General features: G+C 41.8%; 1 protein-coding gene across 1 annotated transcript; it reads right to left on the bottom strand.

Annotated features, from left to right (window-relative positions):
* Nucleotides 1-7677: 7677 nt before the first annotated feature.
* Nucleotides 7678-14889, bottom strand: LOC148012451 (uncharacterized). Its single transcript, XM_087668940.1, has 6 exons — nucleotides 13499-14889; nucleotides 12057-12112; nucleotides 11629-11862; nucleotides 11115-11406; nucleotides 10175-10371; nucleotides 7678-8904 (listed from the first exon to the last, which is right to left on the bottom strand). Exons 1-6 carry the CDS (start codon nucleotides 14606-14608, stop codon nucleotides 8751-8753), a joined length of 2043 nt encoding a protein of 680 aa, XP_087525066.1. The 5' UTR covers nucleotides 14609-14889; the 3' UTR covers nucleotides 7678-8750.
* Between the last annotated feature and the right edge of the window lie 1097 nt (nucleotides 14890-15986).

Genomic DNA, 15986 nt, shown 5'->3' on the forward strand with positions numbered 1-15986 from the left:
TGTTGGTCCATGGAAGGTGATAGATGTTATGCAAGCAGAAGTTCCTACTTCTCCATAGTTGTTGAGATTCCTTGGGCAAGTATTTTGGCATGAGCTACACCTTTGGTTGTTGGCCCATGTGAATATTCCTCTCAAAAAGTTGACCCATGTCTCGAAGGTAGCATTCCAATGGGGTAATGAGGCTAACTTGGCATCCTGACAGGTTCAGTTGATCCTATCAAAGGCTCCAATCTTAATTCCTCCAGACTCGAACAATGAATTCCATGTCTTCATGGATGCTTTAGATAGTGCCATTAGCAACCTACTAATGCAAGAGGATACCAAAGGATAGTTTCGGCCTATTTAGTATGCTAGCCATTGGCGGTTGTCCATGATGATAGAAAATAATTACTTTTTATAGAAAACGAATACTTATGAATTATCTATTCTATTGAGAAGTTTAGGCATAATCTTTTGGGACATCCATTTTCTTTTCATGTGGATCACTCAATCCTAGTATATTTGGTCAAGTAGCAGAATGTTCATGGGCTATTTGGATCGTTGGATTCTTTTAATTCAAGATTTTGAGTTTCAAGTTGTGCACCAGCTCAGTGTCCAATATGTGGTGACAGATTTCCTTTCACAACTAGATTCGAGGTAAGTACCAGCAGGAATGCATGATGACTTCCTTGATGCTCAACTCTTTGTGATGACGGTGGCCAAGGATCTAGAAAGTAGGCCTATTAATCCTCCATGGAACTTGCATGAAGAAATGCTCACTTTTCTAGCTATAGGCAAAGTCCCAAATCACCTTCCGATGGATCAGCATAAGCACTTGGCACTCCAGAGTAGGATGCTTGAATGCATTTTGGGTCAACTTTATCATCGGACTTTAACTAGAATTTAGCAACAAGTGGTGTTGCTAATGGAGCAAGAAGTTGCCATAAATGAGACTCATCAAGGTATCTCTAGTGGTTTTTTTTTTTTTTTTTGTGAAAGTAGTAATCTGAAAGATTCAACAAGTCACATTGTGCTGGCCTATTATGCATGGAGATGTGTGAAAGTGGGTCCATAAGTGTGATTCTTGTTAGTGGTAGCTAGGGCAGCCTTGGAACACAAGCTCCAACTCGACCTAATTCTTCTGTTAGAGCCATTTCAAAAGTGGGGCATAGATTTCCTCGATTGGATCAAGTCATCAACAATGACCCGCACCAAAAATATGTACATTTTGATGGCTACAAATTACTATACAAAGTGGATGGAGGCATGGGCATTGAAAAATAACTCCACCAATTTAGTAGCATCTTGTCTTTTTAAAGACATCCTTACTTGATATGGCTATCTAGTCAAGCTAGTAACTAATGGGGGAGGTCACTTCATTAATAAGGTTATGGTGGCCTTCTTTCTAGTGATTGATAAGAAATCTTCCCCCTATTACCCTCATCCCAATGGATTGGCCAAGTCCACTAATAAAACCATGTGCAAAATTCTTACAAAGCTAATGGAACATCATCAAAAAGATTGGAACATCAAACTTCCAACCACATTATGGGCCTATCGAACTCATCATAAGGTGGCTACATTATGGTACCCAACATGCAGATTGTGGTTTTGGATTAATTCCTTTCAGAGGAGTCCGTACCATTTCAGCTGGAAGTGTTGGCTCAATTGGATAAGGGCCAGCAAATCCATTGTGCTTACCTTATGTTTGCAGGCTAGTTATGGCAAAAGCATCAGACTAATAATTTCTCTGAGAAGCACTTATTTGGTTGTGGCTAAGTTGTTTTGGTGTTTAACACATGGATGAGTAAGCTTATGCAAAAGTTAGAACTTAGATGGAGTGGCCCATTCTGGGTTTTTCGTGGTACCAAATTGATTGCTTTCTACCTCACAATTGTTCAGTCTTCTTCTACTCTTCCATCTAGAGAAAAAGATTGCTTGACACCATAGTTGATAGAGAGTATTCAAGTCCAAATGGCTTTGGTGGCAAACGGTGTGGCTTATCTAGCAAATCTTCAAGGCCCTTACTCGTTATTTGGCGTGGGTAATATTTTTGGTGACGCTACGATGCTTCGCAATGCAGGTGACATTTATGGCTCATCATGGGAAAAGTGGCTGATGGAGCGAGCATGCATTGATGAAATCTTTTCAAGCTTTGTTCGTTGGAACAATCATATACAAACGAAGTTTTCTTTCGACCTTGGGCTCATTTGCAAACTACTGCATTCAGCTCAAGTCTCTCTCTCATTGCCTTCTGCCTCTCTATGTCACCTAGTTTTGTCTGCGCACTCTTCTCTACAACCATGATGCCTAACCAAGTTGCATTTGATAAAGTCGTGCACGTCCTCCCTGAGCGCCTGGAAGCAATTCATCCTTGGGTTAGGTCCATGTGCCTCAAGACCTTCATCTCCCTACCATGGAGCACTAGACCGGTTTACTTTGAGGGTGAGGCCATCATTGCAAAGAGTTGCATCAAGGATGGTGGTGCAACTTGGTCGAGCACTATGAGCTTACGATGCGGCTCATCCAGGAGCACCTGTTATCGCCTCTGGGTGGTGATCACAAGCTCCCAATTGTTCTTTCTATTCCTCAGATGGAGGTGTTGTTTGGGCCCAATATTTTTAGTGAATTTTATCTTAACAGTATGTATAAGGAGTACAAGGCTAAGCATGATGTGTTGAAGTTCTTTATGGAGACCCTATACTTGCATGCAAAGACCTTCAATGTGTCCAAGAAGGTGGCCTCCATGTTCTTCCTCGATGATCATCCTTGCATCAACCAAACCCAAGTATTGCAGGAGCAGATGCTCCATGAATGCAAGCGGGTGGCTACTCGAGTGATCACTATTAGATCCACGCGGGTAATGTGTGGGCAACACTTTACCTTTCTGTTCCCTCCTCTTAGTGCTCAGGAGCGACGCCTGAGTCGGAATCGGTTCCATTAGAGGCTCGTGATGCGTCGGACCAGCTGATACTAATGTGGCAAAGCAACAGTCCCAGCCACAACCTCAGGGGACTGCTAAGAGCCCCATGTCTATCCATATGGCAAACACACAGCAGCAAGATGGTACAAGAGGCCCGATCGATGCGCCATAGATCGCCCTGTTAGCTCTGGAACAGGTCCCTGCAGATTCTACGACTGTCGCACCATTACTCTCTCTATCGAGTCCACAGCACAGGTCCAGACGGCTCTTGGTGCTGGATCTCGTTCCCGCACTCTTGGGATCTAGCCAAATCTGGCGACTCCAACCCCTGCTCTCTGACTTCTCAAGCTACTCCTAGGGATATTATGAGCAATGGCAAAACAATGCCAACGTCGGAGAAGCATGGACCCATTAGCGGATGATAATGACCATCCGCTCTCAGCAAAATTTTTGACTGTCTGATTCCTTTGCAAGTGGCAGATCAGACAATCCGAAGATGGAGATTTTTGCTCGATCATTGCAAAGTTCTAAGAGGGGTGGAATGCGAATTTGCAAGAGCGAGTTCAAGTTCTGGATGCAAATGCCCAACAATTCCTAGGCTCGGATGTGGATGCTAAAGTCGAGTATCTTTCCAAGCGCATTCCGCCACAAAAATGCAACATACTTGTAACTCATATCCAAAATGTTGTTGTGCTCCTTCCCAGACTAGTTCCATCCCCTTCTGCACTAAGAGGTCAGAGTACTCAGTGCGATTACTTATCCAAATGTTATTTCTCACCTAAGGAAGCCTTCTAAATTACCCAAATGGTAAAATTTCCAAGTTCAAATAGATGTAAACACCTTCTCTCTTAACAATGTAGCTTTCAATACAATTTGGGTTTCAAATATACTCAAATTATAATTTATTTATTAAATATTTCATCACATTTCCTTGATCCCCTTCATAATATTATTAGATATTTAAATACCCTTAATATTAATGACATATTTTACTTTTTTTCACATATTAAAATATTCTATTGATAAAAACAATTTATTATGTTTGATAAATTATATTTTATGCATAAAAATTTTCATCATGTGTCCTTGACCCATGGTCTTTACTCCCTCTCTCCACCCGGCCCCCATATTTGATAATATGCATTTTATTTATAGAATGTTTCATCACATTTCCTTGATCCATGGTCTTTACTCACTTGCTATCCACATACCCCCCACACCCCCCCCCCCCCCCCCTATTATGGACCTTGAAGTGGCACAGCAAAAAGGACACAAAATATATCAAAAAGGAATCCTTATAATCATGAAATAGAAAGGTACAACATGCAAGCACATCTCAAGACTACACCCTCATGACATCACACATATGAGGGTTCACCACTAAGCACAAGAAATCACATATAGAGCACATCCCAAGTGACTACTATTCCCTATATAGATGCATTTGTAGGCAATGCCATGGTCTACCTACAAAGCCCTTTGAAGTTCCCACACTCAGCCCTTGCACAATGGATTGTTGTCCTCAACAACGTAAGACATGTTGCCTTCGACTCATTTTGGGGTCTTAATACAGTTTATGCTATTAAGTTTGCTAATATCTATTGAATTATGATTTAACTCATTTACAGGGTATTAACACAATCTTCTCTATCAAGGTGGTCAATGTCTACCGCTCTACAACTTGGGAGTCTCAAGACAAACTTTTTCTATCAAGTTGATCAATGTCTACCCATCTAGACTTTTTTCTTTTTATTCCTTCTCATTCAGTCCACCCTAACTCAATTACATTTTAGGAGTGGAGTCTTCAAAGTCCTATCTTCCTTGGCTTTGCATGCCAAGCTTTGTAGGTGCCATCCCAAGTTATCACATAGTTGGGGATAAGGCACAATAACTCACTTATGCCATGTTATGCCATGCCTTAAGGAAGGCAATCCATTAGGTTGTTACTTGTGCATTTCCTTCCTTCCATTGAACCTTTACCTTGGGCCTTGAAGATTTGGATCTCTTGGTTTTGTTAGCCAAGACACTTTACCCTCATCACCAAGTCCAGCACATGGGTTATGCTCCACCCCTTGCCAAATCCTTCTTGCTTGCCTTGAACTTAAGACAACTGGTTGGTTCAGCTTGTCTTTTTGCATGAAAGACACAATCTTTGTGCATGGCACCTTTTTGGCTCTTCTGAGCTTCATTTAGAGTTGATGTTCTTTGGAGGAAACGAACTAAGTCATCACACTAATACTAGATTTGAAGCAATGGAAATAGAGGAGGAAGCATACTAAGTCATCACATTAAAACTAGATTTGAAACAATGGAAATAGAGGTATCATCGAAACATTTGGATTGACATCATATTTGAAGTGCTTAAGAGTGCCACAAATCCATAAGATCAAGATAACATTGCCTTGCACCACATGCAGCCTAAAGGCCAAGATCCTGATCTTTTACTAGTGTTCGATGTAGTCCAAAGACATTCACCTTAAGAGTGAGTTGGAGGGTTCAAGCCTCAACTACAAGGTTCCCTTCCATGAGATAAGTTACCTTGGTCAAACCATATTGCAAGCATTCCCTCATGCTCTCCCTTCTTAAAGGCTCAATCCTCTTGACTCATAAGAGTTCACCTCTCCAAGTTCAAAGGCATAGCCAATGGCTCCATTGTTAAAGTGCACTCAATTTTTACTTTGATCCGATTTGGCTAGAGCAAAACGTAGCCTTCAATGCATGGTTTGCCTTATCCATGGCCTTGAGCTTAGCTTGGGGGATTTTGAAGGCATTCTATTTTTCTTCTCTCATCTTGGCCTTATCTTGCCTTTGTTTCTTGCCATTTGGTTTCACCTTGCTCTCCTCTTTCTTTTCTTGCTTTTTCTCCTTTTCTTTCCTTTCTTCTTCTTCTTGGCCTTCTTCACCTAGGTCTAACTTTTGCTTCTATTCATTCTTCACCTTGCTCTCCAAGTCCAACTTATCCCTCCATCTTCTCTTCTTTGGCCTTCATGCCTAGTTCTATCTTGACTTGCTCTTCTTGCTCTAGCTTAGCTTCTTTCTTCCTATCTTCTTCCTTTGGCTTCCTAGCTCTCCATTTTTGTCCTTCTACGTTGGCTTCTCCACATCTTCCTACTTGCTTTTTCTTTTTCCTCGTGTTCTTTTTCTTACCTTCTTCTATTTGTCTGCTCTTTCTTTCATTCTTCTCATCTTATTCTATCTTCTCTTCCTTGTCTATTGTCTTCCTTACTAACTCTATCTTTTTTTCTATCTCCTTTCTTCTATTTTCTTGCCCCATTTTTTCTTCCAGCTTGGCTATGGCTTCATCTAACAACTCATCTTCTTCCTTCCTATCATCTTTTATCTCTTTCGATATGTTCATATACTATATGTAAACTCTCCCTCTAGTCTATCATAGTTGAACTTGTTGAAATTGGTTGATTGTTGGGATTCGGATTGTCAGGGACAAGGTGATTCTTGGTTGGAATCAAGCATCTCCTCTCCCTTCTTTTCTTCTAGCTTCAAGTTCTTATCTTCCTCATTCTCTTCTACTTCGCATATCTCATCTTCTAAGATTAGATCTCACCCTTGCACAATGAAGTGTTGGCTCCATGTAATAGAGAATTTTCTACCCAAGATACTTTCACATTACCATTCTCACCTTCCAAGACCATCTCTTTACCTACTTCATCATTAAAGGCATCCCCTTGCATCAAAGGAGGGCACTACACTAGCCTCACCCTCAATTGTAACAAGCAAAGGTGTTTCTTGACTCATATAGTCAAGCATCTCCTCTCCGCTCTCTATCTTCATCTCTTCTAACACCAGTTCTTCAAGTTGGGCTGCAACCTATACTACATGCAAGGACTCATCCTTCTCCCATATCCACCTATCTTCATCTTCCTTCTTGTAACCCAAGTCCTTCCTAATCTTTTCTAGCTTCAACCTACTATCTATCTTCCATCTCTCTCTTTCACTATGATAAAATGCCATAGCCTCACTCTCACTCATCCTTCTCAACAACTCAACTCCCTTATGAGTCTTCTTCAACTCCTTAATTGTCTTCCATGTTTGCTAAATCTATTTGAACAACTCATTCTTTGTGTATGCAACTTCAAGCTAATGATATAGCTCAAGCCCCTCTTTGAATGAGGTGCCCTTCCATTGCTTGAGGTCTTTCCAAGTGGTTATCTTTAACAGTGTCACACACCCCTATCATGTCATGACTCCTTCACAACTCGGTTGATACGTAGGAATCGGCTTCATGTTCCATTAGGATCTCTACAACTATGAGCCACCTCTCCGATCAAGCTAGTTTGCTCCACAACAAAGGTGATCTAATACCAAGTATCACTGGCCTTCACAAAACTTCAAGTGAAAACCTATGCAGAAAAATGGCACAACAAAAAGGGACACAATATATCAATAAAAAATCATTGGATTCATCATGAAATAGAAAGATACATGTAAGCACATCTCAAACTACACCCTCATGACGTTTCACATGAAAGAACTGATTACTGAGCATGGAAAATCGCATGTAGAGCACATCCCAAGCAAAGCCTAAATGACTACTACCTACGTAAGTGCATTCCTAGGCAACACCATGGTATACGTACAGAGCCCTTCAAGGTTTCCACATACCCCCTTAACCTTTCTCCATTATTGGAGCATTTGTAACCTAATCCATTCTAATACATTGCTATGTTATTTTCTATAAGAAGGCATCCGAACCTAGACTGGTCAATGTGGTACAAGCCCATGAAATTGCACATTAAAAAAAAACACTTCTAAATTGCACATAGTTCTCCCCCATGAACTCTGCCCTCAGCTTAGAGTCATGAAACAAACTCTTCCAAGTTCGCCTCCATACTGGAAGTATCATTTTACAAAGCAGCAGTAAATCTAGAACAAAGAAACATCTTGGACTCTCGCAGCAAATCTCTTTAGTACAAGCGACTACTGACTATTGGAAAAAACAACTGAGCATGATACCTTACATGCATCATCTCCCCCATCTACAAGGAAACTGCTACAATGAGCTTTTATTTTGCAGTTATAACCATGTTGGCTCCCTCTTCCAGAACCACTGCACAGATCACTTCTTATTGAACAAGGAAAAACACTTTCCATAACATGGAATTTTCCTTAATCAGGTTTCTTTTATTTTCTTTAGGAGAATATGCAACCGTCATTGCTTCTCTGAGAAATGGAATTTATGGCCCATGGGCCTTGTACCTCCATACTGCATTGCTCTGTCAGGCTTTTGCCCGTCGCGGACGATTCCCCACTGCCGCCTCCCATAGCACTTGGAAGTAGAAGATGAGAGAAAGAGGGGGAGACAGAGCAGAGTCATGGTGGAATGCTCACACACCCTCATCGAAACTGGAAACAACTTAGTCTTCCTTCATCATCCTTGAGAATAGATGAATGGTGTATACTGAAATTGAAAAATGAGGATGTCCAGGGTCCATCCTTTCTTGGCTTGTTTGATTCTTGGAAAGGATGAAGATAATTCAATTTTTCATCATCATGCATTACTCAAGCTGAAGAAAAGCACACATGCTGGATGTAAAAGACCCATGAAGTCGTTCATGATTCTTTGATTGTAACACGCTAGAAAACTGTGATGCAGTATTCATCAAGTTTTAACAAAGCATGCACCCTGGCATTAGAGTTCACAAGGGCATTGCATGCACTCAGTAACTGAGAATGCCAACGAAACAGTTAGAATGCCAACAAAATCAGCCAGAATAGGCTGAATGCAACTTCACAATTGCAAGAAGTATGCCGGATGCTCTATGTACACACAACAGCTCTTACAAAAACTGTTCATAGTAAAATGTTGTTCAAGACACATGGGAAAGGCAACCTAAAAATTAGGGTTCCAATCATATGCCTGGTACAAAACCTTGAACTGATTCCCATCCAGCAACTCCAGTAAATTTTCAGCTTTGCTTGGCTCCAAGTGATTGACCATCCATCTTAAAATTTCTGTATCATTTTTCCCAAAATCAACGCTGAACCTGCCATTAAAAAGACACTGTAGTTCAGTAAATTGCAGAGAAAGCATCCAGTTCATACAGCTAGCTGTATCAAAATTCACAAAACAGAAAAGCCAAAAGAACCCACAAAATTCCAACCAACAAAAAGTGTACTAGCTAGTAATTTTTATGAAGTTTAACTCTGAAGCTAAGGGAGGTCCATTTGCAGACTGGTTGAAGCCCTGGAGTACCAAGATGAGTCCTACCAGCAAAAACTTACCAAATGTTTCCAAATTTGGAATTGAATGTTCTAAAGAAGATAAAGGCAAGAAAAACACAAAGGCAAAAATTAGATTACGGACATGGATTTGACCGATTATGTTTCCAACTTTGAAAGTAAAAGTTCCAAAGAAGATAAAGACAAGAAGAATAGAAAGACAAAAAACAGATTATTAACATGGATCTGACAGTGCTATCATGCTGCTTCTTTTCAAGTTGCAGCTTTATAATCCAAGTTTATAAAAAAGAGCCATAGGATTGACAATGCTGCACCATTTGGTATGATCAGATGGTCAAAGATGATTTGGATCAAATGTGACATGGTGCCACCATTTTGAGATTTGATCGTTAATCAGATGGTCAAAGATGATTCGGATCAAATGTGAGGTGATGCCACCATTTTGAGATTTGATACTGAAACAAAATACTGTGCACTTTCATCTACAAAATTTTTGAACTAAGCAGAAAACACTCTGTGCATACCAGTTGTCTTTCCATGTGTAAATCACGGAAGGCAAGATTAGAGTGGCAACTTTCATATTTTTTCCCTAAGGATGAGCAAGCAAGTTGTGCTTTTGGGTCAAGTGATCATGTTCTTTCTCTCATGTATAGCAGGTGGAAATGAGCTAGCAAAAGCATGCCAGTCTCAATACATGTGCATGGAATTGCAAGCTTAGATTCCCAACCCAAGTATCTTGCAACCTAACAGTTAATGTGCATGTCATTTGTAATGAATGGAACTGTCATGTGTGCAGTGTGCAACAAGTCGTAAATTGCTCCTGCTGTTCTGTGTTAGAAGTTGAAAGACCGCTTCAATTTACAATCTATTTAGAACAATATCAGAAGTTAGAATTGCAACACTTCTTAGGTCAAAACCATCAAGATTTATCATAAAATGCAAGAAGCCTTCAGATAGTTTCCCCGTATCCACAAGCTATCTATGCAGTAACAGCTAATAAGAACTTAAAGGTCATTACACAACCACATCCTTTTCTAAAGAACCTACGTGAGAGAGGAATAATGAATCACATACCATTTGATGATCTTGCTGATTGAAACACTCTTTGATTCCATATCAATGACAACACCACCATCAAGAAAAAAGGCTCTGACAGCAGCTCTCAGCTCTGCATCAATATTTGCAGGAGAATAACACTTGAGCGCTGGACTTGATTGAGATGCACTTGTAAGGGCAAAGTGAATTAAGGGCTCTGGTTCAGGCAACGCCACCTGAGAATTCAAATCAAGCTTCAAAGACACTACAACCATTCATTCAAAGAGCTTTGTACAGTCTAGAAACACAGGCCGTGAAAAATACATGCGGGCCATGATAACAAGGCCAGCAGCATAGGCACTTTGGTCCCTTGCTTTGCTCAGTAAAACAAATATACATAAATAATCTTGCATTCCAAAGACTACTTTCTTGAAAAGTTGCTCATCTTACTTATTTCATCCACCTTATCAACTTTATGTGCACCTTGTACACTTTTGTTTGGCAAATAAAGATGACTGTTCAATAAACTAACGTTCTAAGCAGATGCAGCACACATAAGATGAGAAGCAGTCAGTAAATGGACATCCATGGTTGTCATTGTTGTCCACAATTTGATCCAGATATTTCTTATGTAAGAACTACATGAAGCTTTCAATATGTTCATCAAAATAGGATTTCTCAACATCACGTAGTTAACTGTTCAATAAATGACTTTGTGAGCAATGACAGCAGGAATAAAAATGAGCTGGGCAGCATTAAATGGACAGCCAGTGTTGCCCGCACTTTGATCCAGAAAATAGATGCGTAAATTCCATGTAGCTTTTAGTACACCTGTTTAAATGGCTGAGACTTGTTTTGTACTTGACTGTTAATTCTATGTGAATGAATACTATGCCTGAAATGCACTCATTCACAATGCCCATTTCTTTCTATCACTTCAACTATACCAAAGAAAAGAGAAATAAGAATGCCTACATACCGGTAATCGCTTATCTTTTGGTCCAAATGGCTTGATAAGTTGATAAGGTGGACGTTGATTTCCCCGTAATATTCCATTTTGAATGGCTGAAAGTGAGTAAGGGTAACCACCAACAACATACTGAAAATCCCCAAACAGTCGCCTCCTATCCAAGGCTCCGGTTGGATGACCAAGGGTTATAATTGCATTAATTGTCATTATGTTGTACAGATTAATGAAGAAAGCAAGCTTTTCCTCTCTTGTGAATGGACTAAGGTCAATACGGTGAAGCTCTTCGGTCATTTTCAAGTACCTGCATCATAAGGGAAAACCATCCAATAATGTTAATTGAGCGCTCCACACGCAAATTCAGATGATCAGAAACTATACATAGACCACCAGAAACAACAAAAACAAACAAACAAATAAAAAAGCTAGAACAGCAATAGAAGTGCAACAATGCTATACAGCATGGTGTTGGACAAGAGAAGGCTCACTTGAATGTGATTTTCAAGACAAGCTAGCAAGAGCTGACCTTCTGTATTCTTCACTCAAAGAGATGCTTTGATAGTCCACATGCTTGCCATCATCAGAAACATATGCATCAATGATAGCAAGTGTAAACTTTCTTAGGTGAGCTTCAATCTCAGTTGCAGACATTGGCTCCATATCATTTGTAAGTCCACTGAAATTGAAGCATTTTGCTGAAATAGCAGGATCATGCTCTAGAAATCTGTAAAGGTGATTTCCATCTTCAAATATATTTTCCCTGAAACAAAAAGATAGCCGTTAGGAATGTTAGCAGTACATGAGACATTTTGTTAAGCTCAATCTCATTAAAAAAAGTAATATCAGTAGAAGATTTTCCAGCTGGAATCAGGATCACACATTGTCTAAAGCATAAGCAATAAAAACTGGAATCAGGATCACACATTGTCTAAAGCATAAGCAATAAAAACTTACTGCAGTACATGGTGGAAAAAGTGCTTGGCCACAATCCTTCTGCCATATTCTACTGCCTGAAAAAAGAAACACAAGTGCATGAGAAATTGCACCACTATGGTGTGTAAAGCTATGTAACACTTTCTCCCACGAAAGTCACGTTCTTGAGTAACAAACACTGCATAATAGTCAGGGTATGAAAGAGCAATCTAATTATCAAGAACTAGAACTGCTCACTCCACATCCTAGGATGCTGAAAGAGCAATATAATTATCAAGAACTAGAACTGCTCACTCCACAGCCTAGGATGCTGCTCCATCACCCTCCAAAGTCAATGCCATCTCTGCCTGCACTCTTCTTAGCCTCTATCTCTCTGCTCCACACTTCCGAACTCACCATATGCATGCTCACCTCACCACAAGGTGACTAAGAACCTTTTTTCACAAGCTCCTCCAGGTCATCACCTCCAACAACTCTGCATTACAGAAGTTTCTTCAACGTGCAAATCCAGACCCTTGGGATCTGATCAGGCATCATCAAAAGACAAGGCTGACTTGTTATTGAGATCGAAAGGGCATAACCAGAAACTTGGGAGTAGCTAAGCAGCACTAAAGGATGAGGAGATTCTTTCATTACACACTGCAGAACACATAACACTAAAGGATGAGGAGATTCTTTCATTACACACTGCAGAACACGTATTGATTCTTAATGAGTTGGGCAGAAACACCCATTCTATTTTACACTGGTGGCTCATGAACACATGTGAGGCCCTCGAAGGGCAATTTCTCTCAACCAAATAGTGGTCAAATGGCAAAAGTGCCACCCCTACTCTAATTCCTCCACTTATCAGAGTGAGGTGAGCTTCTCATGAATCAACTTCAGACGCAGGTACACAGCCTCAAGCTCCTGTATCTCAGACAAACCATGGAACAAGTTTGGAATATATATTCACAACAAATCCACACATAATATTGACAGCCCAAGTTGAAAATATGATCTCCAATTGCCTGGATTCCAATTCATCATTCTTAACTACTTTTCCAAGTTCAACTCCCTCCCAAGTCCCATTCTTCCTCTTTACTATGTCTTCTCTTTTGCTCTTTGGTAACCTTGAGCTCAGATTCCCTTTTCCAAATTCATGTTTCCTTCTGAAATCTCCCCTTTCAAGAAAATCCAAAAGCACAGCACATATTAACTATTTGAGGATGATGGAGTCAGACGTGGATATCCCTACCTGGTTTTTGTGAAGTACTGAACACATGACCTAAAGAAAACCCAAGCTGCACCACTAACCTCTGGGAACTTGTTCTACATTCACACTCTCAAACCTTTTATCTATATTTCTCCAGACAGGGAGTGCCAAAGTAACGAGCAAAAATGAAATCATTTCAGTACCTTACAGAGTGACCTTCCAAATAGACAACATGCATTTTAATTAAAGTTTAGCACGATAACTTTACCTCATCTCTCTCACAGTATTGATCCTCTGCCAAGACTTCCACAGCTTCTGATGCCACAAAACATTTGCTAAACATTCTCATTTTATGAAACCGATCCTTAACCTGAACCTTCTCCCTCAATTTTCTAACAACCTCAGCAAATTCATCAAACTTTACACTCCGCGGTTCATCTTCTCCATACTTAGGAGGTTGTGGCGCTGACAAAGAGCATTCATTCTCAAATACTTCCTTCAGCCTTTCATCCAATTCATTCTTATCCTCCAGAGCATTCAGTTCATCTACTCCACCAACAAAAGATTCATTAAAGAACACTTGTGGGGTACTAGACGTCCCTGTTCGCTCTTCAAGCTCAAGCCTCCGCTGGGGGAAAATATCTATGTTGATCTCTGTGAACCTTAGTCCCTTTTTCCTCAGTAAAGACCTTGCTGCTCCGCTATCCTGACAACCTGATTTGGAGAATAAAGTTATCCTGCCTTTCATTTGTGAGGGTTCAGTTTCCGCTTTCAACGCTAGATCAGCTTTGGGATAACCAGGGGCATCGACATGGCCCCTTGAAAAGCTAAGGGAAGAGAAGTGAGTCCTCTCCCCGAATCCTGCATCATCTTTCCCATCCTTGTCAGATAAAATCCCTAAATCCTCCATTTTACCTGAAAGTCTGCGGATAGCACTAGTAACTATATTGCCACGCTCTTTGACAAAATTCTTCAGAGCTGCTGCCTTCTCAGGCCAATCCACGCCCTTCTTTGCAAAATCAAACGCTGGGAAACGGCTCTTCTCCTCATGATGGCCATCTGATAGATCTCGTGATGTCACCTCTGCATTGCTGTCATGATCAACGGTGGTTCCACTCGAGGACTTCTCGGTGCCATCGAAAACGGGCTCCTCGGGCAACCGTTCCATGGAGATGGCAGCATCAACAACGCCGTCACTGCTGTCATGACCTGAAAGCTGTGGTGCATGGTCATCCGGATGAGCTACGACAGATTCTACTTCATGCTTGGGCTGGGGACCAGCTGGTGGCGAGCCAATGGTGCGGTCCGCGAGGGTATGAGGCTCGGAGGGAGGGTCGACGGGGCGATCGTCTAGGGCAGAAGGTGCGGCAGCATCCATCGCGGGGGGGGAGGGGGGATTGGGGCAATGGACGAATGGACCTGGTTGGAGGATGTTGCTGGTGAGGTGAGAGAGGGGCAGGGCCCTAGGGTTCCTGCGGGCGGGGGAGGGGAGGGAGGGGGGTTTTGAGCCCGAGGGATTTACAAGCAGGTACTCTCCCGTGAGAGCGAGAGAGAGAGAAAGAGAGAGACGACGACGGAGAAGGAGATGGCGAAGTTGATATGTTCTTCTTCTTTTACCGCTTCGGCGGGAAGGCCGGTCTTCCCTCCGGCATAAAATTCCCGTTTCAACATTTAGCACGCAATTTGCCGGTTTTCCTAAATTTCTTCCCGTCTTATGATTTAATGCTCGAGAAGCTTTCTCTTTCCAGGCTCGGAGCGCCCAGCGCTTTGCGTCGCGACTGGTCGGGCAAGTCCATGGACCGGCACGAGTGCATGCGGCCGGCCAGGCGTGTAGGACGGACGGGCATATCATGCAGGACGGACATGGTTCCTCCATAAAGTTTTGCGGGAGGCCTCTGCCTATATCACATGCCCCCCCTCCCCCGCCCCAGAAAAACCTTATGGTAATAACAATACTAGACCACACGTTGTCTAGAAGTTAGACTCGGTTTGCACGTGCATCCAAGTTCAAGTGAGCCTAGAATATGACGGCCCTCCCCGCAGACCGCTGCACACGGAGTATGTTCCAAGAGGAGCTGGAAGCATGGCACATGTTTGAGACATCGTGCGAGTTGAGAGATGTGGCCACACTTGCCTTAGGCACAACTGAAGTTCCCTACACTTTGCATAGTCGCCATGTGGGTGACACATGGCGTGCATGTAGGCTTGATTGATTCTATGCCACTTATGGCACATGGTGGATGTGTGGGAGAATTAAATACCACATGCTAAGTGAAATCACAGCTTCGGACCACCTTCCAATTCTAATCTCTTGCCAGCTTGTCCTGACACGACACATGCAAAATGGCCCGCCACCATTTCGTTTCAACATATCATTTCTGAAGGATAAAGCCTTTATGGGCAAACTGCAAGAGTCCTTGGAGATAGCCCAAGACTCCTCCCTAGCACCGAAGTTCAAATGGCAAAAATGCATGAACGTTACCATCAAAATTGCGAAAGAGCATGGTCGAATGATCGCAGCAAGAAGGCGGAGGGACATCCAAGCTGCTATAAATGCTAGAGAACACCTCCTGCGGGTTCTAACAATGGCCCCTGGAGACCTCACCGCTCAGAGCCATCTAAGGCAAACATAGCACTTCTTGAAAACACAAGAGTTCTACTCAGTCCAGACTACCAAAACCCTACTCAAGGGCCAATTGGAAAGGTTTGGCAACGCACCTAATGCTTTCTTCTTCCCATCACTTAGAGCAAAGCAA

The sequence above is a fragment of the Lygodium microphyllum genome, chromosome 27 (genome assembly GCF_053477565.2).
Source record: "Lygodium microphyllum isolate KBCC chromosome 27, Lygodium_microphyllum_v1.1.10, whole genome shotgun sequence".
In the NCBI taxonomy this organism is placed as follows: domain Eukaryota; kingdom Viridiplantae; phylum Streptophyta; class Polypodiopsida; order Schizaeales; family Lygodiaceae; genus Lygodium; species Lygodium microphyllum.

Bases quoted from the DNA above. Each gene is read 5' to 3' on its own strand.
- LOC148012451 (XM_087668940.1), bottom strand. From the start codon at position 14,608: ATGGATGCTGCCGCACCTTCTGCCCTAGACGATCGCCCCGTCGACCCT. The intron at 12,113-13,498 runs GTAAAGTTATCG...TTCTTTTTTCAG, and splicing joins AATACTGTGAGAGAGATGAG to GCAGTAGAATATGGCAGAAG. The intron at 10,372-11,114 runs GTATGTAGGCAT...TTGAATTCTCAG, and splicing joins CAAAAGATAAGCGATTACCG to GTGGCGTTGCCTGAACCAGA.